General features: G+C 39.3%; 1 protein-coding gene and 1 long non-coding RNA gene across 2 annotated transcripts in view; one reads left to right on the forward strand and one right to left on the reverse strand.

The window, feature by feature from the left end:
* Positions 1-2,862: 2,862 nt before the first annotated feature.
* LOC26530516 (uncharacterized) overlaps positions 2,863-25,585 on the reverse strand; it is a 31,390-nt gene continuing 8,667 nt past the window's right edge. Inside the window, exon 4 of the mRNA XM_015176119.3 lies at positions 2,863-2,907. Coding sequence (XP_015031605.1) covers positions 2,863-2,907 — 45 coding nt within the window. The remainder of the gene's footprint in view (positions 2,908-25,585) is intronic.
* LOC116651833 (uncharacterized) lies at positions 16,424-17,373 on the forward strand. Its single transcript, XR_011417087.1, has 3 exons — positions 16,424-16,952; positions 17,009-17,037; positions 17,104-17,373. It is a non-coding gene; the product is annotated as an uncharacterized lncRNA (long non-coding RNA).

Raw genomic sequence — 25,585 nt, forward strand, 5'->3', positions numbered from 1 at the left:
TTTTAAAGACATTTAAGTGGGTGTCAATTGTTTGAGAAATTCATTTATCACAACACGCTTACACGAGTCCGTCCACTCAACAATTTCATGGCCCGGTTCGCTCTGTCTAACTATTCATTAAAGTTTCAAGGACAGCAGCTAGCCAAAAAATGTACATATTCTTGCGGTAATGAGAATTTAATTGTGCTTGTTATTTTTTTTTTTTTTTGGATCACCCAAATGGAACTATTCAAAAAATTCCACATACTTACACCCTGATATTACAGTGAGCAATTCATGTTGACATACAGCAAACGGATGGTTCATAAAAAGAAAAGTACATGATTATTTAATCTTAATTGTAAGAGATTATTATCGCAAACATAAATACAATGTTTGGTTTGTGATATTAGCTAGATGACAGTTAGATAATTATCTAAAAGGTTTCTATATTGGCGACATAATATGGGCTACAATAAAGTTGTGCAAACGTAAATCTTCTCTAAGCTGAACTTCCTGGAAGCTAATGCTGTGATAATTTTCGGTTTTTATAGTCTGAATTTAGCATTTTAATGTGCTTAAATACCAAACCACATACTACTTAAAATGCCTGGTATCTAGATATGCATGAATTCAGAATTCTTCAATATGAAATTATCCCAAAACCTGCCTTTTTATTTCTAAATAACTGACAATGTTTTTTTGATAAACTTCCGAGTTTTTAGTCCGATCTTAATGAAAATTTAAGGCTTTAAATGTACTTTCGAAATGTGCGCAAATACCAAAATCATACCCTTAAAAATGTGTAGTATACAGGTATCCAAAAAGCGAAATACTCTGGATTCTGTATTATAAAATTTTAAATATTTTTGTGACATTACTTTGCAATTATTCTTAAATGTTAAGTTTATCACCGAAAATACAATATTACCGAAGTTACACAAAAAAACAAATAATTTACGTTACAGCTCCCAGGAGTAAAGTTTACACACGCAATAACAATATCGAGTAAATTAAGAATATAGAACACGACAATTGAATATCTGTAGTAGACGAAAGGTGTGCTAGTTCTCAGGATAATGAAAACAAGCGCACCAAACACGAATGTGAAAACTGATGCAATTATTTTCTCTTTATGCCTAAGTTCAAGTATCTAAAGTGCAGATTAACTAAATTGATTAGAAATTATGCTTCCGCAGACCTAATCAAAAAAGGAAAAAGAAAAAAAAAAAAACACCGGCTAATTTCCAGAGCAGCATGTTAACTTGGCAATGCGTACGCACCCCATGCTACATGGAATCGAAACCAAACAACAATAATAATCGGACAGCTTGATAAAAACGAACAGACAGAAAAAAAACAAGAGTAAAAACAATAATAATGACAGCAAAAGTCCTCGCTACGCGGCTATCTTTGGCAAACAATCTAAATGATATATTAAGCGCAAAGCAAATAACGCTCTTTTTGTCGCCACCATGCTCCTTGGCCATTTCCCTTGCGAGTTAAGTTCTCCAATTATGCGGATTATTAATTTAACTGGGTCGCTGGTTAGAGTCCCTCCCTTCGACCATTCATTTCTGGCCAAGTGTGCGCTTGCTCGCATGTCTTCCGCTGCTGTTGTTGTTGCTGCTGTCCATTGGCAGTGACCACTTGTCGTTTCACAAGTTGTCAAAACTTGTCATTTAACCGACAATGAGCCTTGTTTGCTTTAATCGTGGTTATTATGCGTTCGCCCGAATAAGTTTTGCCGAGCGAGTCTCCCTACCACAGCTTGCCGCCACAGCTCTGGCTCTGAATTATTAATGATGGCCAGAGTTTAGGCAGGTGCTCGTGCTTCATGGGGAGTGGTCTCTAATTAGTCGCAGTCGCAGTCGCAGTCGCACTTCGCAGTCTGTATTGGATCAATGCTTTGATGCTTATAATCCGACTGCAATCATGATTTATAGAATTCTCCACTTTCTTTTACGCGTTAATCAGCCCGTGGTCAATTAGTTCTCACCCGTAAGTCGGCTATAAGTTGTGATAAATGCTGCTGCTGGCCGCATGCTTCCTGCGGATCTGCATTATGCGATCCATTCTTTAATTGGTTTCACAACGGCTCACAGTGGCTCATTTGTCAATGGGGCAATCGATAAACTCGCGGACAGGTGGAATCCTTAACAGTGGCTGCACTTTTTGCAACCCACGTTGCCTCAGCTCCTGCCTTCTGATGAGGGTTGTTCTCTGTCAGAGCTGGTGTCGCCTTCGGGGCTGACGAGCGCCGATCCCTAGTTTAGCAACAGGTGATCGCTGATCGAGGTGACGTGTTTTTGTTTTGTTATTAAGTTGTTAAGCTAAATTATTGTATTTTACTTATTTTTTTTCGTGCTATCTTTTTCTTTAAAAGCCGTCGGCGACATGTAACAGTTCATGCATTTATATGAGCTGTCGCAAAACGTATTATGACCATTAAAACTGTATATATTGCATTCAGTTTGTTATGGATTCGTGTGAAAACCTTTAATTACAAGGTCAGCTTGAATATAAACGTCTAACAACAAAATAGACAAGCATATAATATGTGCCCAGGTTGGAAATCGCGTAAAAAAATAACCAAAAATGCATATGCACCATATTAGATATCTTCTATGATTCTATACATAAAAACTGTTTGTCCTGACTGACTGACTGACTGATTGGTGATCGAGCAGAGTCCAGCCCGTAAGAGCTATACAAAATTATATATGAAACTAAAACGAGTTGCTAATCGAAAAGATAATCAAACATTTCTTAATCTTAAGCCAAGTTTGATTTGATCCAAAGATATTTGCACAACTTTATTATAACTCTTTGTTAATGGACTTACATGTGAATACTATAAATGACTGAAATAAAGAAAATATTTTAGGTAGCGTTATCGTTAAGTTTATAGCCTACCGTTGCTGGGCACTGAAAAAAAAAGCATAAAAAAAAATTATGGTTATTAAAATATAAGCTCAGAGCTAGAAAAGTTCTTACTACTTAGCTACATATACGAAATTAATAATAATATATTAGTAACGATTGTTCTATGTATGGGACTATGAAAGAAAGTGTTCGGAGAAGATGTAAAATATCCCCATTGTGTATACATTTCGCTTTATCAAAAAACAGATGAAAGCCTTGCTTAAGATTATAAAAATCGCAAAGCGCGATCCCTGTTATAATTGAAAGAAGGACAGGATAAATAAGAATCGCTTTCAGCATCTCTTTTATCGTTTTTATTAACAATTAAGTAAAGCATCGATCGTCTAAGAAGAAGAATCAAGAAAATATTTGACGTATGAAATAAATGAATGAAATCAGGATTCATTGGAATCGATTGCTGATTTAATTGTCTGACTAATTGAGAGATTTTTTTGCACTGCCATCTGTGAACTCCCATGACGCACATTCGGCCTAGTTGCAGCGTTATTTGCTCCATTTGGCACTCGGCGAGCTTAATGACTTGATTTGGGAGGCTGATGAGGTGCGGGTCCAGTTGGTAGATTGTTGTCCGTTGATTAGTTCACATTGGAAGGCAGTCACAACCAAAGCCAGTGCCACCGGCACAGATACGGCCAGTGGGACAAAGCTCTGTACGTGCAGAACCGCCAGAGCTGCGGCTGAGCGACGACAATGACTTGCCATATATGCACTAGCTGGGCGGCTGGTCACAAAAACCTTAAATTTCATGCAGAATTAATTAACTGCTGTGGTGGCAGAAGCGACTGCGACTGCAACAGCGACTTCGACTGCGGCCAGTGCGCCTGTTCGTGTTGTTGCCGTCGCCGTCGCCGTCGCCGCCGCGGTAGCTGCCCAAAGCCGCCCAAGTTGCGGGCGCCCTTGTGCCCGGGAATCGCTTTTTCAGACGCTGATATTTGATGGCTGGCCAGACAACGCGGGGAACACACAGAAGCGTTCGGGATCGCTCTGGAATTTCATTGAGAAACGTGCCCTGTACTTGCCGAGACAGCGGCGCAGGTCGTGTCCCCATCGCTCTGTCATGAATTGCACATGCACGGAAGGGGGAATGTGTGTGTGTGTGTGTGTCTGTGTGTGTGTGGCGGGGGCTCGTTGTTTGTCTTGGGGATCTATGTTGTGGCGCCATTAGCTGCCATTGGCTGGCCCGTGTCGCAATTTAATTACAAGCATCGCTATCAGAGGAGGCGGCAGTAAGATTTATGCAAACAGTATACAACATGCATAGACCTTCTCCTCCAACTGGTGGACAGATGCACGGCTCTTTCAAATGATATCACGATGGCCCTTGACTTGCCTGTCATCGTTGCGAGTCGCCGCTTTATTTGGATCTCCGTTTGGTATAACTTTTTAGAGGGTCTTATAATTTTGTTATTTAGTGTGTAATGCATAGGAGAGGGAATTCTGGTTCTAAAAAGTATGAATATATTCGTGATCAGTATTAAAAGCCTAGGTGATACGCCCATGCATGTTTGTCTGTTTCTATTGCAAGCAGAATATATATTGGAATCTGTCAGATCGGGCCACCTAGTCATATATATAAAAATATAAGTTATTGTCAGGAAAGCTATTCGGAGTTTCAAGCCTTCTTCTCAGCAAACTCAGCAATTACAAGCTGCTCAATTCTCCACGCATATCTTTAAAACCGTAAGACCTATTTCTACGAGGGTATTTGATGTTCGGCGTGCCGTCTGTAACCGTTTTTTGTTGTTGTTTTTATTCCTTCTTAGTATGATGCACAACTCAATTTGCTGCTGCTGCTGCATTTAACCCACTCATAAGTAATTGAATGGGTATGTGTGCGAATGAATACTATCTGTACAGCCGGCAGTACGGGGTAGCCTCCCATTAAGGGAGAGCACAAAGGCTTTAGCTTCTTGAAAATCGAATCACGTTCGCCCAATTTTGAGTGGACGTTCAGTCCAGGGTAGCTCTTTGGCTTCGACAATTTTAGCTCCCTTGTAGGCGATTAACTTAAATGCCACTAAACTAATTTAAAAGCGATTGTAAAACCGCTCGCTCTCTCTCTCTTTCTCTGTCCCACTCTCTGGCTCTCTGGGCGATAGAATTTCTGGGCCTGGCTGTTAAACATCTTGTCCTGTCCAGTGAAAAACAGTGTGCCGTACCCATTGTCACGTACTGCGTAGAATGTGGCCATCAGTGGAGATCTCTGTGTGTAAAATAAATACATAAATATACATGTGTGGCTCTGGGCAAGATTGCTTTTCCATATGGAATTTAATTTGCGCTGCCCCTGAAACATGTAATAACGATGCAATTTCATTTGCAATTTAGCAACGAACGTTTTAGAACCAAACAGTTGACCACTGTGCTGCAACATCGCTATGGCATGCCACAGAATGCCAATAGTGCATGTGCACTATCTCAACATGTTCCACACTTGATAATGCAAACGGTTTGGGCTCTGGAGGCTGTGCCGATGACAAAGAATTTCTCGTTATGCAAAATACCTGTGAATATTGCGCAGTTGAGTTTACGATTTCATATATAGCTATTGCGCTGGCTGTTGTTGTTCTTGCTGCTATACCCTGTATGCTTGTCTGTCTGCTAGGGCTATTCATTCTCTACAAAATTAATAGCCAGCCACCAGTTTGTAGTGCAGAGTATCTTGCAGTCGTTAACTCTTGACTATTACTATCTTACTGACTTCTTATGTTATTGTTATATTGCATACTGCCACGTTGACTGTGACTGGCGCTTAGAAAACATAACACGGCGTTGGCGGTGGCGGTTGCGGTGGCAACCTGTTGCGCCTATATAGATGCCCCGCGGTCAGGGGCATCGTAAAATCTTACGAGCTGAATAACAAATACACGTATGGGATGATTAATTTAAGCACTTTTACGAGGTCTCTTCATGGCGCTGCTGATTTATTGCCGGTGCCGTGCGACGAATTTGCGTCAGGGAAAGCGCCGCAAGAGGTCCCTCGGTTTGGCCATGCGCAGGGTTTATGATTGGCTTTAAGGGGCGATAAATGAAATTAGGGGCTTAGAATAACAGGGTCCGCGGTAGGGGGCAGCTGGCACTTGCTGGCATAACGCTTGTAGGCGTTGCAATGCACAATCGGTCAGCTAGAGATGTCTTCTAACTCGGCGGAGTGTTGCCAATGCAAATAGGGGAAGGGGAAGGTGGGGGGTAGGGTGTGTGGGGGTAGGGAGTACAAGTTGGCGGCTGTCGGCTGGCGCATGTTGCCATCAGACGCATTTACTATTTTGCATAAATCATAATGTAATCTGCATCTGGAAATGAAAACAAACCGAAGCTGAAAATGTCCAAGCTTTTATAATTAACTGCGCGGGCACAAACTGAAGACATTGGCAGGCGACATGCCGGGCACAGCTGCAGGACCTCTCTGCATTGGCCACAACCAGCATCCAGCAACAAGCAACAGCAACAACACACAGCAACAACCAACAGCGACAACCGCATAAGTTTCTCAATGAAGCATGGAGCCTAAACATCAAAAGCAACAAATACAAATCCAGCAACAACAACAGCTGCAACATGCGGCAACAGCAGCAGCCGCAGCAGCAGCAGCAGCAGCAGCAGCCGGAGCAGCATCAACGAGAGCTGTGCCTGCGCGGTCAGAGATTGGTTCGAGAGGACGACGCCGGCTCACAGTGTGTGGATAAGCCCTCAGCTCAGTTCGTGCGCAATCGCAAAATCTACGCAGCGCGCGGTCAACGGGCGCCTGCCAAAACTACGGCAAATAATTTATGCCCCCAGTCAGCGATGCGAGAAGCGCAGCAAAACACATTGGCGCAACATGCTCCTTTGGAGCGAAGCAGCGGGTTGGTTTTGCTGGCTTGTTGGTCGCAGTAAAAATCAAACAAAATTATAAATTAATGAAATTTATGCACAATAAAATTGCAAAAGAAATTATTAATGCAGTCGTTCACGCTTTAAATGCACCCTAAATCAAGCAACGTTCGCGAAAAATTATTAATACGGCCGCCAGACATGCAGGCCTCCCTCTGACCTCCCTCTCCTTCTGCCAATCAATGGCAGCACCGGGCGCTAGCCAGGCACATGATAGGCTTAGGCGCCGGATATGTTAAGTTGCAAGACATGCGTCTTGCAACATTAAAGCCACAACTTGCGATCTCCTTAATTCCATGATATTTCCACCTTCAATTTTTATTTTCTTTCCTTTTCAAGGCGTGCTTCACTCTTCATTGATGCCGGTCCCGAAGTAGCTAAAGATCAGGACGATTGGCCGAAAACTGAATTTATGTGACCATCATTTCTGTTCGCTTTAAGGAATCGTATTTTTAAACAGAGTACAGTCTGACGGGCAAGGCTTAATTGCTGATATTGCTGTTTACATGCTAGTCAGGGATTAATCTCTCTATTTTTTACATATAATTTTCCCACTGCGCTGATGAAAAGCATGCCCTGACACCTTGCTGACATAGTCATAAACCTCTTTCACATTATTTTAGCTCAAATTAAGCTAGTTACATGACAGTTTCAATGACCTGTCGTGTCAAATGTCTTGCAGCAAATTCTGCAGGACTGTGTCTAAGCATGACGCCCTACATGACGTGTCGTTGAGTATGTCTTTGAGAGCAGCGCAGTAGGTAAAGAGACGGATAAGACTTACATGTGGCTATTCATGTATATTCCCATATTTCATACTCCTTATACTGCATGTTAACCAAGCTGATTTAGCTTAATATTTTAAACACAAATAAGTTGTTACAGGGCTCGAATCTTCGGCAAGCTGAATACTGGCCTGTTTTGAGTAAAATCATCCCAGTCATCCCAGTCAACTGCGACTAAGCAGAGAGTTTTATTTTTATCTCAGGACATCTAAGAAACGCTCTGACTACTTTATAAATGCTTAAGCAAAATGATTTGTATTTGTATCTGCGACATGGCCTAGTTAGATTTGTTTATTTAGTAGTCAAAGATAGCCCTTATAATATGTTTCAAGTATTTCCCAATTCATTCTTTGACAAATGAGGCTTGTTTTGTGCACAGCATTAATAGGGCTCTATAGTTTATGAACTGGTCTCGCGCAAGTGGCATATGAATAGTTAATTTCATTTCGTTGAAAGATCTGAGATCATCAGGTGTGGCTGCTAAATCAAGTTGGAGCTGCCCAAAAGGTATATCCACACCCAAAAAGGTCTTTTGCAACCTAAAAAAGAGTTATTTCAATTTTACAGCGAATTTTTTATTATTTTTATTTTATTTTGTTTTTGTTTATTTTTTTTTTTAAGCGTAGACAGCTTTATCTTATCGCCAGTTTAGTTTCCAGTTTGAGGTTTCCCTTTAACGAATACATTAAATACATATTATTCCAGGAATTATATGTAAATTCCACTTCTCACATGAGTCCCCAAGCTCAAGCTCTCCATCTTCCACGATAGTATCGTCGTCGTCGTCGTCGTCGTAGTCGTCGTCGTCGTCGTCGTCGTCGCAGGTTTTGTAACTTACGCAGAAATCTTATAGTGGCCGTGTTCAAGACAGGTAGCGCTCTATTGGGTCCATATCAGCAGGCTAAAAAATTAGTTCCTCAACGATGACAAATTAGACGTCATTAAGACTGACTGGGCCCTCTTTCCTGCCCAGCTAAGTCAAGATGATGGCACCACTCAGAGTGCCACTGGCTAACTGTGTGTGACCTCATCCTTTCTGGGAAACACAACGGCGCGGTACGTGCAACAAATGGGCATCCTAGGCCGCTAAGCGCGTGGAACTGTTACTCCATATTATTTATGATAATCTCGATTTTGTGTGGTAGCAGTCCAGCAACTCAGCAAAAACCCAACCAGCCAGCCATCCAGCCAGCTAGCCAGCCACTGCGCATGCGAAGCTGGAGCCACACGAAGCCGCACGGAGCGCTGTGTGTGGCCTGTGGAATGGTTGGTCGGCTGGCTGGCTGACTGTCTGACTGGCTTGGTCGCCTACCTGTTTGACTGTTGTTGCCCCGACTCCAGATTAATGTGAAGTGACATGTTTAAGTAAATGATCCAGAAGCTTATCCGATAATGGCCACCATATTTATTTAATGGTACACTTAATTTTGGCAACTGGACAGCGCGCTGGTTCAGAGGTTAGAGCCACTCTCAAAACTAATTGAACCAAAAACAAAAAACTGGGCTATACGCCAGACGAAGAACATATAAGCCATAAATCTGTGGCTCAGGCTCAGGATATTACACAACATCACGATGCCCTAGACCAACACGAGTGCCTGGGCTCAAGATGCGCTCAGACAAACACGATTAGCCTTAAATAGGCCCCCACAATAATCATTTGTTTTGGCTGCCTGCCCGCCCCCGCTACCGTGCCCCAAACAATGCAGTTTCGTATCCAAATCGCGGGCCAACACAGCCCAGCTCAGCTCAGCTCTCAGGGCCAAGTTGAGCGGCCACCACCGTTGCGGACTGTCGTCGAGTTTGTTGTTCCTCTTGTTGTTGTTGTTGTTGGGGCTGCTGCTGCTGCTGTTTGCAACGGTTGCAAGTTTTGCGACAACACGAAGATTAGCATGCGTGACTAACAGAATTTTGTTATTCTCATTCGCGGTTGGCCAGTGCCTGGCTGGCTCTCGTATACCAAGTCGTGCGTTTAACTCGCGCTGGGATAATCGTTTCTTAATTTTGCTAATTAATTATTAAAATTCTCGATAAGCCATGGCCCAAGTAATTACAAAATCCAACGAAATGCATATGCGATTGCAAAATGTTGCCTGCACAAATAATTTTTGATACTTGCAGCAAGAGTGCGCGTTGCAACAAAATCTTTCGCATACTTTTAGATGGATTTGCCTTTTTGATACTTGGATTTTTTTTGTGTCTTTTACTTTTCTCACTCATTTTTGGTGTTTGTTCTTATACCCTTGTTGAGGCTATAATAGTTTTGCCATGGACTGCGCAACGCATGAAAGAAGACAGCTCTGACTCGATACGTATTATCCATATGTCTTTAGCTATGCAAAGTTGTCCCTCAGTTTTATAGTCTTGGATATTTACCAAGGTCTACATATGTCCATAGCGATCAAAAAGGTATCATGGAAGTTTTCTCGTAATATTTTGATTTAATTTTCAACAAGCTCCACAGAAAGATATCTGAATCAAGCTCATCAACTGGGAGCTTCGTAATTCTCCTCGCATATCAGCAGGATCGTAAGCCTTATGTCCACAAGGGTATTTGATTCTCGGCGTGCCGAATATAGACGTGCTTTCTTGTTTATGCTGTTTTTGACCGGAACCTTTTTATTGACAAGCAAATGCACTCAGGCTGCATATGTACCGGCCATGCCTTGGCTCTGCGCGAATCTTACATACATTTTTAGACGGCACAACTTGTAGCATTTGGTCGTCCCGGCCCGGTCCGACCCGGTCAGGCACCAACAGCCACCAGGGCACAACATTCGTCCCTTTTGCACAAAAGTTTATTTTCGTAATTTATGATGTCGCTGTCCCAGCCGCATCGCTACACAGATTTTTAGGCAGTGTAGCCCAAAGTGCGTGGGACGCTGGCTTGGGCTCCATCTGGCAATCACACAAATCGTATGGAAAACTATTATCAGAAGTTTTATGTTAATTTTTAAGCATGTTGCCAGCCTGCCTGCCTGTCTGCCTAACATCCTTGGGGTCGATTGGCGGTGGCAGCAGCCGCAGCTTGCAAAATGTAATCTTTTGTCATCGTGTTTGACAGAAACGGTTGTCGCCCAACGCGCACCTGTTCAGATTCCCTCATTAATTATGCATAAATTCTCGTCAAATTTTAGTTAAGTTTGAAAACAATCTTTAATGCCAGCGCAATTAGATGTTGTGTGTGCTTGAAAGTTGACTAAACTAAAAGAGCTTTTGTGGTTTGCAATTTAGAGATTCCCTTTGGGGAGTACTGCATTTAACTCAAGTACAACCTAAGCTATGCATTCATTTGATAAAGCGTAGCTTTTATGTTCACACTAGCTGTCATGTTATAGCAAAAATTGCTGGCCGATTCTTGACAAAACAAATAAATAATGTATACAATATCTTTATAAATGTTAAAGGACAATTAGGGGCAGAATTCTATATCTCAAAAGTAAGAGTATTTACCACCTGCCAGACAAAAGTCAAACTGCACATTTAAATGTCACTTGCAACACTTTCAAAAGCAGAACTTCTGCGAGGCTGTTAATTTCTAACTTTAGTATATACATAAAATTTTACATTTTAAAGCGGATTTCAAGATAGGAGAGGATTCTAGCTATTGCTTTATTTTTACTTGCTTAGCGTCAGATCCGAGTCGAGCTGTATAAGTCGGGCTCAGATCTTATAGAATTTAATCATCAACTTTTTTTATCTCCATACTTAATTTATCCCATGCCAGTTCAAAGAGTATTTTACATTATTAATATATATTTACACTAAAATTCTTGGTGTTCTTAATCCGCATAAAAGGGAATTACCAACGCATTTTTTTTAAGGATAAGCACAAAAAACACAAGCCACAATTACTAAATGCGTGGTATTTTAAGCAAACTGTGCAAAACAAATATGGGCGTGCCTGTGGGCGTTTAGCAAATGTTGATGCCACGTATTGTGACCAAGACAAACGAGGGGCGATCGGAGGAGCAGTCAATTTGAAAAAATCGATTAAATTCGAATAAATGTTGAGGGCTGGGGGGTTAGGCAGATTTAAAAACTCATAACAACGTGGCAACACCTCCTTTTGTATTTGCTGTCCGCACGCCGAGGTGTCCAAAGCCATGTGTGGGGTAGTCGGTGCCGTTGCCGGTACCGAGTCCAACTCAGCCGCTGGCAATTGAGTCGGATGAGAAATATTATTTATATTTGTATTGCAGAATTTATGACCCGACGGTGGGATGCTGAGCCACTGGATCCACACACACACATATATTCACATATATTGACAAATTTCCGCCGTGCTGCTGCTGCTGCAGTGGGTCTCCTTTCCTCTCTGAACGCAGGACATTGTGTTTTCAGTAGCTGGCGCTAGGTACACAGAACGGTGGCAGTGCGGCCGACAGGAACATGGATTCGCCAAAAGCGAAACCTAATCAATATACACTCGAATTAAAGTCCAAAAGGCAACGTCGAGTCGTTGAGTGGGGTCGATATGTTGTTGTGCGGTGTTGATTGCTTTGCATGCATAGCTACACACACACACACACACAGATACACACACCCAATAAGAAGACGCATTAATAACAACAATATCTGATTGAGTGCATTTGGGGAGTGGAGTTCATTCACAATGGGTGTGTGTGTGTGTGTGAAACTCTTAAACACACCACTTGCATATCCAATCAGAATGCATTCCATTAAATGTGACAAGTTGCTTGTCCAAATAAAGTCAGATCGAGACCAGATCAATTCCAGACCAGATCCTGATCGAATGGGGGTATCAAAAGGATCGTGTTCAATAAAATGCAAACGCCGTCGCCGTCGCCGTCTCGCAAACTGATTGTAATCAATTTTGTCCACTAACAATGGCCAGAAAAGCGAGGCCAGTCGCCAGTCAATCATGAATCCATCATCGTCAATGGCGATTGTGTGAATACTGCGGATTGTGTGGCTGTTGGCTGCGGCAGTAAGTTAGTCAGTCAGTGACTTCTTGGTGGTTAACATGGCGCCTGAGTTTGTCGTTTTGGGAATTGGCATCAGATCAGATCAGCAAGATGATCATCATCAATGAGTTTGACGCTGACGCTGATGCTGTTGCCATTGTCTCTCTCCTTTTTTACTTTTTTTTTTTTTTTTTGGTTGGCGGCGTCTGCAAATGCACGTCATTCCATGCCACATGAAATGTCACTCAAGCGAAGTTCAGCAGCCATCCATCCAGATCTCACCGGTCGCCTGCACAGTCCGCCAAACAATTCAATTGGAGTAGCGAATAAATCACACAGAACGGCGACTACGATGGCTCCTGGATCGGATCGTGAACCGTCGCGTCGGCTTAGCCGTCTCAGCATTTTCTTTAATGCCCTATAGTTAATGCCTGCAGCGGGTAAATTAGGCCAATACCTTAAGTTTTTTAAACTTAGTCTTTCTGTTAATTCTCCTATGGGTTTTATAAAACTAAAATTTTCATAATACCCAGCAAATAATTTTTGTAAAGTATAGTATTTAGTTAAGAAAAAAAGAATATTCATAACAAAATCAATATATTGAGTACTTTTCGAGTATTTGCTGCTCAGGGGGAGTTTTTCAACCCATCTTCGTATTATTTGATATATGACTTTATATTTCAAACGCATCGTTCTCCAAACAATTAATTATTTAGAAAAATTTTAAGCAGAGAATCCATATAATATATTCTGCTTTGAGTACTTTTCGAGTAGTCAGGATACAGCATGTCTTGTGAGCGAGCTCTTTAAGCCCATATTGCTTTGACTTGACAGATCGTTGGTGGGTTTCGTTGGTAGTTACGGCACAGGAAATGGCTTCGGCCAGTTGAGCATTTTATTTTGTTTACGATTTTCGTAGTTATCTGGGAAGTATTTCGAACGTCGCTAATTTGACGACTGCACGATTGCATCGAGTCGCCTTGCAGCACAGGAGGTGGAGGTGGAGGTGAACTGGTCCTTGGCCGAGGCTCCCGTCGATGCATTTACAGATAAGCTCAATTTCGTTTTTGCTGACACTTAAGCGGCGGGCCACAGACCCTGGCACACAGAACCTCCTCGGAACGGAGCGGTTAGGAACGGCGGATCGTAGCCGTGCGGAGCGGGGGTGTCTACTGTTGTTGCACGTTTTTCGCTGGCCACATCGAAATGAAAATTCCAAGCCAAAGTCACGGAGTTAAGTTTCTTTCATTCGTATTTCTTCAGATACGAACTGTGCTTATTCCCATAACAGCTTAGTCAGCCAGCTTGTAACTCCACAGATGGATTATAATTATTATAATCCGCATAGAAAATGACCACAAGCCAAAATATTTCTTGTGATTGTTCTATCTATTATTTTCTGCGGCACAGACAATATTACATGAATTCGAGCCCGAACTTACCAGCTTTTCATTGATTCCATTGAACTCAGTCTGGGATCAAAATGTATAACATTCAATATTGAAGAGAATATATTTTTTAAAGGGTATACGACAATTCGGCGAGTTGAACAGCATCCCGGGCTGCTTTCGTGTTGGACTTAAAGCATGCGCAGGTAATTGTGAATGACAATAATTGTGAAGACATTCAGTTGGCCTGGACGGAGGGATTTTGTGGACGTCCCACTGACCAACCATTCGCTGGAACGTGCAAAACGTTGGCGCCAACAGCGCCACCCAATATATGCTGGCCAGCAAGGAAACGCGACAAAAAAGCACAGACGAATTTTTGTCAATTTGAAGACAGAACCTGGCCAAGTCCGAGAGCTCAAAGCGCATTCCCAGTATGGCAAAAAAAAAAAAACAAAACAAAACAAACACAAAAACTGCGCTTATTGGCAGTGGGCAGTACTCGTTGGTGGCACGCCCCGTATTTAATAACTTTCGCCCTAATTCATGTTGGCTGTCAGTGCATCGATTTTTCATAATTAAAACCGAATTGGGAAACTGTGCAAACTTGTAGGAGGAGGCGCATCTCCGGCGTCTTTGAAATTGAATTTGTGGTTAGTCGACTGCAGGCTACCGCTGTCGACCACGTTTGAGGTGGTGCCATAATAAATGGTTAGAGGTGGATAGAGTTTGCTTTGCTGCCAGCGTGGTGGCCCCAATGTTATTCCAATCGAAAAGCACGTATCTAAGGTCTTGATCGTGATAGAGATTCATTAATCAAATCACCAAGTTCACTTTGATATTGAGTCAGGGCAACTGTCTATTCGCCTGTGCTCACGGGTTCGAGTGGTATTCAAGGCTTTTAAGAGCTTTGTTTCGAATGAAATTTAGCTTTAAGATTTAACTTAAGATACCTTTATAAACAGCATAGATTACGTATAATGCTAAACTCAAGTTTTCCTATCTCAAATTTTCCAATTTTCCACTAAAAGAATGCAGGGGGAGGATATTGGGATATAATTTGCGACATGTACGTATGTAGATCTGTTCTCTCATACCCTACAAAATATCACATGATCATAAATTCAATGCTCTCTGGCAGAGGAACAATCCTTTCGCATGTCAACTAACCATATTCTTAACAACTCATGACGTGGCGACGGCAATTCCGAGTGAGGCCTGGTGAACTACAGACTAAGTAAGTCACATATCCGCAGGGAGCTAAATAAAGAGACACGCGGTCGTACTTCTGGCAGAGTGTGCGCAGCAGGCGGCACTTTTTGATATACATATATATATATATATATATATATATATATATATATATATATATGTGTACATATGGATTTCAAGAGAATATTTTGGTGACATTTATGTGCCGCTGACGGCCAATGGCGGTAGCGACAACACAGAGCTCTAATTAAATTTAATAGCTACGCAACGGCATAAAATTGAGCCAAGCCACCAACGAGGCGAGGTCCGAGGCGACGTGAAGACGTCAAGATTGGGGTCGTAAACACATTTGATTTGATTTCTGAAAAGGATTCAGTCATTTCACAGTGAAGCCGTCGTTATCGCTGCTGCGGCTGCTGTTGATTGAATTGTCACCTCCATTTAATGACAACAGCCGACGCAGAGCAGTGCCAGGCGGTATTCCAACAAGTTCTATTCGTTTTGATGTTTCTACATGGGGACAGAATTAGAAGACACTTGGTGAAACGGGCGCCACTGCCGCCGATGACATTTGCTTTGGGTTAAGTTTTATTATAATACGGCTGCTCTGTGTCTTTGCCAAAGGTGTCAGACGTTTTATTGCTGTTCTTGACGACCTGTTGAAAAGTTCATGGTCACTTCTACAATTTTACCTTTGAGGTTTTAGCGCTGGCCCACTGGGAATCCGAGGGCAAGGAAAGACACCATATCATTCATCAAAAGACGCCCGCCACAAAATTACTTTCACCCTTGCCCTGCCTTTCTCAAAAGCGGAAAAGGCGGATATAAGTGAAAAAGGTTGAATTAATTGGGTAGCAAGATCCGAGATCCGATGGCGATGGTATGGCAGATTAAATACCAGCACAGTTGCAGATAAAAACTCTTTTTCACACACAAATGTCTTTATAGCTATTAGAGATATCAAAAGGCGACGGCGCAATACTCTGTTCTAAGTGAATTATCTGCTTACATATTTTTGCGCACAAGCTTATAAGTATACAAGAATTTTAAGTAGAGACTAAGCTTTAAGAGATCTGAGGGAAGGATTTTTATGCGAATAATCTTAAAGGGAGATGATATATATGACAAACAATTTGAGCTTTGCATTACCAATTTGCTGTTACCATAAATCGAGTTTGATTGGATAAAAAAGCAACGAATTTCTCTAGTCTAAACATAAGCTGTAACTAACTGATGTATGCAAGTTTATAATTAACACGATCATTGCCAACATGTTCGTACTACTACACACTTTAAAATGCTGAAACATTTACTCAAATAATATACATACACAGGTGTGAGTGTGTGTACTATGTAAATAGAGGAAAGAGTTGAAGGTTGAAACAGCAGCTACATTTGTGTCCAGTCATTGTCCATATGCAGCGAAAAAAATAAAAAAATATTTTTAATTTGAATAAGTAATTCGAACAACAGCCAAAATCAAATAGGAAAAAAAAAAATACACACACAAAACTGAAAAACAAGTCAAAACAAATGTGAAACAAGGAAAATTCAATTTACTCGCATGTCAAACCGAATTGCCGGCTAGGTCAAACACGTTGATGGATGGATGGATGCATGGCCGCCTGAATGAAAGGGACGCACAACAACAACAGCTACAAGCTGAAATGGCAAAACGTTGCATGGTCCGCTATTGGGCGGTCCGCTTGCCCCACCCAGCTAACCAGGCCAGGCACAGGCACAGGCACAGGCACAAGCAAACCCAATCCAACCGACGGCAAACAATGGTCAAACTCGCGCTTCATTCCACGTGCATGTTTCGAATATTCGTATGAGTGCAAGTGAGTATGCATAGTTCTATTCACTATATTTACATATATGAATTGAAAAATAACAGAAAACATAAATATGAATTGCCAGAGGAAGGTATGTTTTTAATTAATACAAAACTTGTTACATTTCATAAGCGCCTACTTTTCGAATATATGCTAGATATTTCGATGGAAGGAGGTATCAAACGTTTTGCATGCCACATGTGAAGAATGAGTACTTGAAAATGTGCAGCATACTCGATGCAAGGCCTAGACTGTAACTGAATTCTAATATCCATTGGAAACTAGTCTGAATGCTTCTCGCGCCGCTGATTGCGTATGGCAGGCTAGAAATTTAATTAAACTTGGAATGCAAACAACTTCTAACTGCGGGCAACAGACAATTAAACAAACATCTAACTGAAATGCATATATGTATATATATATATTATTCATAATAAAACATTTTAAAATGAAATAAAAACAAACAATGGTAGGAGCTGAAAGGGGAGATTGAGGCAGTCAGGTCTATGATGACGAAAAGAGTCGCATAAAATCATGAATTTTTATCCGCTGAATCCATTGAATTTGGGTAAAAAGGGTATGTTTGTGTTGTGCAAATGTATGAAGCAGGCAGAAGGAAGCATCTGCCACCCAAGTATATATAGGCTTGATCATCATCTCCGACTAGAGCAGACTTTTCGGGTTTTTACTCATTATTAACGAGTTTTGGGTATATATTAATTATATCCTTATATATGTCCCTATAATTTGCCATTATCTAGAACTAATTATTATATGTTTCAATTGATTAACTAAACTTTCCAAAACTTTAAATCATAAATGAGACAGATAAGAAGATACCAGCATGCACAGGGCCATAAAATTGGCAGAGATTGGTCGAGAGCCAACACATCGAGTTGAGATATTAGGTTAAGTGACAATCGGGGTCTGATTTATTGCTATTTCCGTCTCGTTGCGATTTCAGTGATTCGGGGAATTGCAAGCGCCGCTAATGAGCTGCCTGCCATTCGTTCACACTTGCCGCCCAGTGAGCGAGCAGGCGAGCGAGCGGTAGGGCTGGACGAGATGCGCACATATATTAATTGATTACACTTATGGCATTCAAGATTTGCATATAACGCGCGGAATCCATTATTTCCGGGAACATTGCATTTGTACGGCAATTAGTTCATATAAGTTGAGGCATAATGCTCGCTTATACGCGTTCACCATGCGACTCCATCGGATTCGGAGTCGCAGTCGGACCCATGTTTGCTTGCGGCTGGCATAAATCATCTTCCGACTGTGCCGACGCCAGGGCATGGAAATTTTCTTTGGTAGGGGAACTGGGACATAAAAATATGTATACATATATATGTATGTGCATGCTAAGGGCATGGTGTAACCGAAAATTTACTCTAATTGAGAGACACCGCAACGGCATGAGTCCCAATAGATTTAGACGTTGTCGTCTTTTAGCAAATATTTTTGGGGAAAATTCGAAGAGTTTCTCACAGGGCGCCCACCCGCACGTAGTCGTAGTCATTTCACTGTGTCGACCCTTCGATTTGAAGTGCTGTCATATATTAAAAACGAGAAAAATTAAAAGAAAAACAAAACTTGTTTATAATTCTTGGGTAACCTAATTTATGGCCATTTAATTTGACATTTATCTACAACAATAAGTTACCGCAAAATTGTTCCATGGCTCTGTCAAAATAATTCTATTTCTTAACTCAATTTTTTAATTATTTCTGACATTTACGTAGGCAATCGGAACTTTTGGTATATATATTTATATAAATAGAGAAGAGTTTTCTCAGACCCACTGATTGATTGGTGATCAATTCACAGTTCCGGAGGCCATAGCTTCCCAAGGAAATAAGTAGGTTAAGGTTTAAATATTCCACCTATAAGTTTCCACTTGAAACCAAATGTGCTTTGCAATCGTAAGTCTTTGTGTGAGCGTCGGACTTACAATCGCGAGGGCGCCGGTTCAAATCTGGCAACAATTTCCCATTCCTACAATTGTGTGAATGTATGCATCGAAATTGGGCTGCAATTGGAGCAGACTTGTTGTTTAAGTTAACACGAAATACACAAGCAATTTCGTCCTACTTGCATTTACAACATTATTTGTTTGACCCGTGCGACGCCGGTTAATTTCTTCTGGTACACTATATGTATGTCTAACATTTGTAATTTGATTAAACATGTGTTTTGCCGGCGACAATTGCCAACTGGGCGCAGTTCGTGGGCGGAGTGTAAAAAGCATTGCTTAAAATCATTTTGATGAGAGTACAAATATAAACATGTGTTCTGTCAAACGCTTGTTTTCAGTTGTCTGTCCAAAATGGAAATTACATGTACCAGAACATATATTCATATACTTATATATATATATATATATATATATATATAATTAAGTTTTACACGTTAGGTTACTATAAAAAAATATATTTCAATTTATTATTTTCACTTAACGGCTACTTTTGTTGAGTACATTCAGATTTGCTTCCCGAATATGAACTGATTTATCTAACTGTTGCGGTCGCTTAGCAAACTTCGCTTTGAGAGAGTTTGAGTCAAAATTGAGTGAAGTTTGAGCTGCGTCAGCAATTATGCGTGGGATAGTACTCTGATGGGAACATTGACAGTGGCGTGATATTTAGGGTGAATTGTTTATGTCTACCAAAGGGGGACAGTTTGATCTTGACCAATGTCGATGTTATCACCAGGCTCTTTGTTTACAATATTAGAAATGTTTATAATTGTGCTTATGCTTATGTGCTAAGATATGTTAAAGGGTGGGTGCGACTATGGATATGTCACTCCCCCAACCATTAGAAAAGTGCCTGTCCTCAGGTGTTTAAGTTTGGATATAGTGTAACATTTTCTTCTTTTACAATTGGTATATCTCCTATTATTGTAGGTGTTTCTTCTACTTTGGGTTTTTTATATTTTATAATTAATTTCTTAGGTATGCTTTTGAACTTATATGTCAAATACAGTGTTAAACTTATTAATATGATTACAAATATGGTTATTGTAATTATCTGGAATACATTGTTAAATTTTGTATGTGCATTTATAATTTGTTTCGTTTGTACAAACGAAAGTGGTTCTAATTTTATAACATCATTGCTTACGTAAATGCTTTGAGTATAATCTAACATATTGTTTGAAATTGAAATTTCATTAATTTGCAATGAACAATTAAAGATTTTTATTATATTGTTTCCTTCTATTGTTATTTCGTTATTTATACAATTATGGTTTAATATAGTTTTTGGTAAATTCCAAGTTAAAATTATATTTGGTTCTATGTAGTTGATTTGAAAATTTTGCAAAATTTTAGTATAACTACATTCTGATGTTATTTGGTTTAAAATTCCTGTTAAACATTCATTATTAATTAATTTTTTTGTTTCTCTGCTATAAACTTTTTTATCTTGGGTAAAATATTTTTCATGAGCTATTTCTGTCAAAATATTATTATTTTCATCCGGGTATGGAATTATTTCGAATACCGGGCTTTTTATTATTTCTCGAGGAATATGGGATATTATCAGTATTTCGTTTGTATCTGATTTAAACCAAGTGGAAGTTTTTGTATTCAACAATTTCTCAGAATTAACATGCAACAAATAGTCATGTTTTAGTAATTTTGGGTTAAAAATTCCTAATCTTGTGAGCTGCATTCCCATCTCAATGTCTTCTATATATTCTGTAAAGTGTTGTAAGTTAAATATAAGGATATCTAATTTCTTTCCTTTTTGTTTCTCTTGATCTAGTTCGTTCATGATTTCTATTCCTTTGTTTATAGCTTCTATTATGTAATTTAATTCGTTAACCTGAACGCTGTTTTCTGCTAAGTTGCTTATTTTTTGTTCAATTTCTGCTTTGTCTTCTTGATTTAATGTTCCAAATAAGTATTTATATGCTGTTCCTACTATGTTAACTAAACCTCTTTTGCTACGTTTGGCTATTTTTAAGCCGTTTATTTCTCTGTTTAATTTTTCTACTAGGTATTCGATTTGTATAAGGTTATTGAATTCTTTACTTTGTTCAATTAAATTGTTAAAAGTTTCTTCGGTTTTTGTTGAGGTTATTTATTAGTTTTTCTTTATTAGCTTGAGTGTCATACTCTGGTGTACCTGCATATATGAATATGTCCGCTGGTGTTCTGTTAGTCGTTTTGTGCTTTGTTTTATGATTGTACGTGTAGAGTATAGTTTCAAATTTTGTAAGTTTATTTTCGACGTCTGAGTCGCTGTTAATGATTCTTAGTTTTTCGTTAACTGTCTTATGAAATCGTTCTACGTCGGATATACCGTTTTTACTAGTGGTTATATTAATATTTACTGCTTCTGATTTTAGCCATAATTGTAAAGCTGTGCACATAAAAGCTGAGTCTTTGTCTGCCTTTATTTCGATGGGTTTACCCATTTGGTTGAACACTTGTAATATAGCTCGTTTGGTTTCTAGCCAGTCTTTACTTTTTATATCTAATAATGATGCAAATTTTGAATAGATATCAATGCAAGATAAAAATTGTTTATCTCCTGCTATGTAAAAATCCATTACATATTTTTCTCGGATATTAGCGATTTCTGGAGTTATTTCGAAAGTTAATTTTGTATCTCTGTGTTCTGTTTTTGCGATGTTGCAAATCTCACATTCATTTATTAGATTTTGAATTAAATTTTGATAATCTGGGAAATAGTGGGTTGCTTTGAACCAATTAATAGTTTTTTCAATTCCTGGATGTAATAATTCTTTGTGCTTTTTTAATATTAATTCTTTGAATTCTGCGTATGTTTGAAGGTCTATTAATTTTGTACTAGTTTTCATTGCCTTTGTTGAATTATTTGGACTTATTATTTCTAAGTAGGCTTCTTGAAAAATTGGAAAATCTGCTTCGTTGTGGAAGTATAGCACACTTTTCTTTGTGCATAAGTATTCTGTTATTAATTCTTTGGCATGCGTATTAGTCATGTCTTTGTACGTAATTTTTATGTTGGTTTTGTGAAAGTAATTCGTAACTTTTGTTTCGTTCTCGGTTCCTTTTTCAAATTCTATTTGTCGATTATAATAATTAAGTGGTCTTTCTGTGATTTGTAAATGGTTACTGTTGTCTTCTTGAGCACTATGTATTGTTGCTCTTGTGCTAATTGTATCTTCGCCTAAGAAGTTTTCGTTTAATTGAATTCTGGACAGAGCATCTGCCACATAATTTTCTTTTCCTGGGACGTATTTAATTTGGAAATCAAACTCATTTAGCTTGATCTTCCACCTTTGTAATTTCATGTTAGGTTCTTTCATATTATTTAACCAGACGAGTGGTCTGTGATCACTAAGGATTTGAAATTGTCGACCAAAGAGATAGGACCTAAAGTATTTAGTGGCCCAAACGATTGCTAATAATTCTTTTTCAATCGTTGAATAATTTAACTCATGCTCGTTGAGAGTTCTACTTGCATAGCATATAGGCTTATGCTCTTGCGAAAGGACGGCCCCTATTGCCATATTACTCGCGTCTGTAGTTAATGAAAATGGTTTTTCGAAGTTAGGGTATATTAAAATTGGGTCGGATGTTATGAGTACTTTTAGCTTTTCAAACGCTAGTTCGTAGTCTCTGTCTTTTATATTGATTTTTGCTCCCTTTTTTAATTTAAGTGTTAATGGTTTTACTATATTAGCGAAATTTGGTATAAATTTCCTATAGAAACCACATAATCCTAGAAATGATTTAATTTCTTTTGGGGTTTTTGGAATTGGGAATTTGACAATTGCTTGTATCTTGTTGGGATTTGGTTTTATACCCTCAGTTGTGATGATGTGACCGAGAAATTCAGTTTCTTTTCTCATAAACTCGCATTTATCCAACTGTAGTTTTAAGTTAGCTTCTCTAAGCTTCTTAAATACCTTTTGTAGCGACAAAATGTGTTCCTCCAATGAAGTGGAAAAAATAATAATGTCGTCTAAGTAGACCAGACAATCCTTAAAAATTAAATCTTCTAAGAGATTGTTCATACAACGTTGGAACGTTGCAGGTGCATTCTTAAGACCAAATGGCATGCGAGTGTACTCGTAATGGCCATGTTTAGTCGAAAATGCGGTCTTGGGTATTGAACCAGGATCCATTTGGATTTGGTGAAAGCCTTTGGCTAGATCAATGGTTGTGAAATATTGACATTTTCCAAGTTTGTCTAATATTTCATCCATGATCGGGATAGGGTATTTATCATTAATAGTTAGTTCATTGAGATTGCGGTAATCTATGACTAACCGGAATTTTTGCTTTCCAGATGCATCGTTTTTCTTTGGAACGATTATTACTGGTGAGCAGTAAGGGGATTTGGATTTACGTATGATATTTTGTTTTATCATATCGCTTATTTGTTTATTTACTTCCTCATCGTATATTTGAGGATATTTGTATGGACGCTTGTAAATTGGGTCCTCATGTTTTGTTAGAATTTTGTGTTTAATTGTACTAGTGAAAGTCAAATTGTCACCTTCATGGTACTGGATATCACGAAATTCATGTAAAACTTTTTTTATTTTTTCTTTTTCTTCTGAGTTTAGGTGCTCTAGCCTAAACTCATTGTTTTCTATTAATTCATTATTTATAGCGAAGTTAAATGGTCTGTCCTCTGTTGAGGGTGGATCAAGGCACTCTTGTGCGGTCATGTCCTCTTCGACCTCTTCGTCATTATATCTAAAACAAAAGTTAAATTCTCCTAAGGTTACGGATCCTTGTGCATAGTCTATTTTTGCTTGACATGCCTCAAGGTATTCTCTCCCAATCAGAACATCATAATGCTCTGAGAAGTCGTGAATATAGAATTTTTGTTTGCTCGGACAAATTTTGCTTGCTCCTAATCGTATACTTTGTTTTAATTCAATAACACCATTTATGGTGTGAACCTTTAATGTTTCGTTGTAAACTGGAAAATTTAAGCGGTTAGTTTTCATTAGATTAATGGTTGAACCTGTGTCGATGACACATTTTAGAACTTCGTCATTCATAATCAATTTTATGAATGGATTTCTTCTGTTTGTTCCGAGGCTTGCTGATGAAAATTTTCGGATGTATCCATTTTCATCTGCCCACTGTTACTATCTCTTTGACGTTTAGTCGGAGGGTTTGGTGCATTCAAGCGTGAATGGGACTGATTTTGGTAGTTTAAGGGATTTTGGTATCTACCTTGACTTAATTTCTGTTGGAACTCGTGGTGAGCTTTCTGATTGTCTTCGGACTTATTGTGCTGTTTATTTTGTGCGTGATAACTCTGATTCGTGTTGGAATAACCACTTGAAATGGTGGTTGGGTTAGCATTTTGCTGATAATTTCCCATGTTCCTACGATTGTTATTTGGATTTCCCTGAACATTATTATTTTTAGGTTTTTCAGTAACGCTATTTTCATATAATCCCTCTCTTTGAGCTACTTGCTTTAGTTTTTGTGTCGACGTAATGTCGTGTCTGGCTAACATCATGAAAAGCCTATCTGGTAATTTTTTTGTAATAACATCTTTGATTGTGTTATTCATAGCATTTGTATAAAGGGTTGTATTGCTAGGTATATTTTCTAGTGCTAACTTATTTAAAATAACAAAAGATTTATTCTCGAGCTCCTCGATGAACTTACGGACGTTTCCTTGGTAATTCGTGTTGTATAAGCGTCGAAGGAGTTCTTCAAATGGTGTCTGCACTTTGTATTCTTCAATCAATGCGTTTCTCAGCTCCTGCCAAGTGTTGGCTGCTGTCCTTTGTGATATTCTCTGAGCATCTCCTGTGACTTGCAATTCGATGGCTCCGTATAAGATGCTATGTTGTCTAACATCTCGGGTTGGATACAGGTGTAGGATGTAATCTATCCTTTTAATGAAGGCGTTTAGTTGATCCGTTGATCCGTCAAAGCTTGGCACCTGTCTAAGTTGTGAAAGGGCCTGGTTGAGGTGTTGTTCTGATAATTCCATTGTCATCTTGGTGTAATACACTTTTTTTTGAATAGTTTTGAGTTTGTAGGTTTGAACTTTATTGTTCTTTGATTTTGCACTTTTATTTTAAGTTAAAGTTTGTGATGGATTATTGTGTAAATGTTTTTTTTTTTTTTTGTGTGTGTGTCTTAAAAAGACTCAGTAATAACGTATTGCAGGGATCAAACGATATGCAAAGCCAGTCGTTATTAACTGTAGTAGCTTTATTGCCCAAAGGGTCAATATTATTAAGCTACTAGTGACCCGAAGGTTCTTGTGCGGATACGTATTCGAGAAAATTTTTATTACACTCCGACAACACTTTCGGTCGCGATTGTGCGTTAGATCTGGGAATTAATTATCCTTTAGCGATCTTTAATTTTTCCCGACGTATCCTACCGGCTGCGCCAATTAAGTTTTACACGTTAGGTTACTATAAAAAAATATATTTCAATTTATTATTTTCACTTAACGGCTACTTTTGTTGAGTACATTCAGATTTGCTTCCCGAATATGAACTGATTTATCTAACTGTTGCGGTCGCTTAGCAAACTTCGCTTTGAGAGAGTTTGAGTCAAAATTGAGTGAAGTTTGAGCTGCGTCAGCAATTATGCGTGGGATAGTACTCTGATGGGAACATTGACAGTGGCGTGATATTTAGGGTGAATTGTT

Source organism: Drosophila virilis, unplaced genomic scaffold (assembly GCF_030788295.1).
Source record: "Drosophila virilis strain 15010-1051.87 unplaced genomic scaffold, Dvir_AGI_RSII-ME tig00000084, whole genome shotgun sequence".
NCBI classification, from domain to species: domain Eukaryota; kingdom Metazoa; phylum Arthropoda; class Insecta; order Diptera; family Drosophilidae; genus Drosophila; species Drosophila virilis.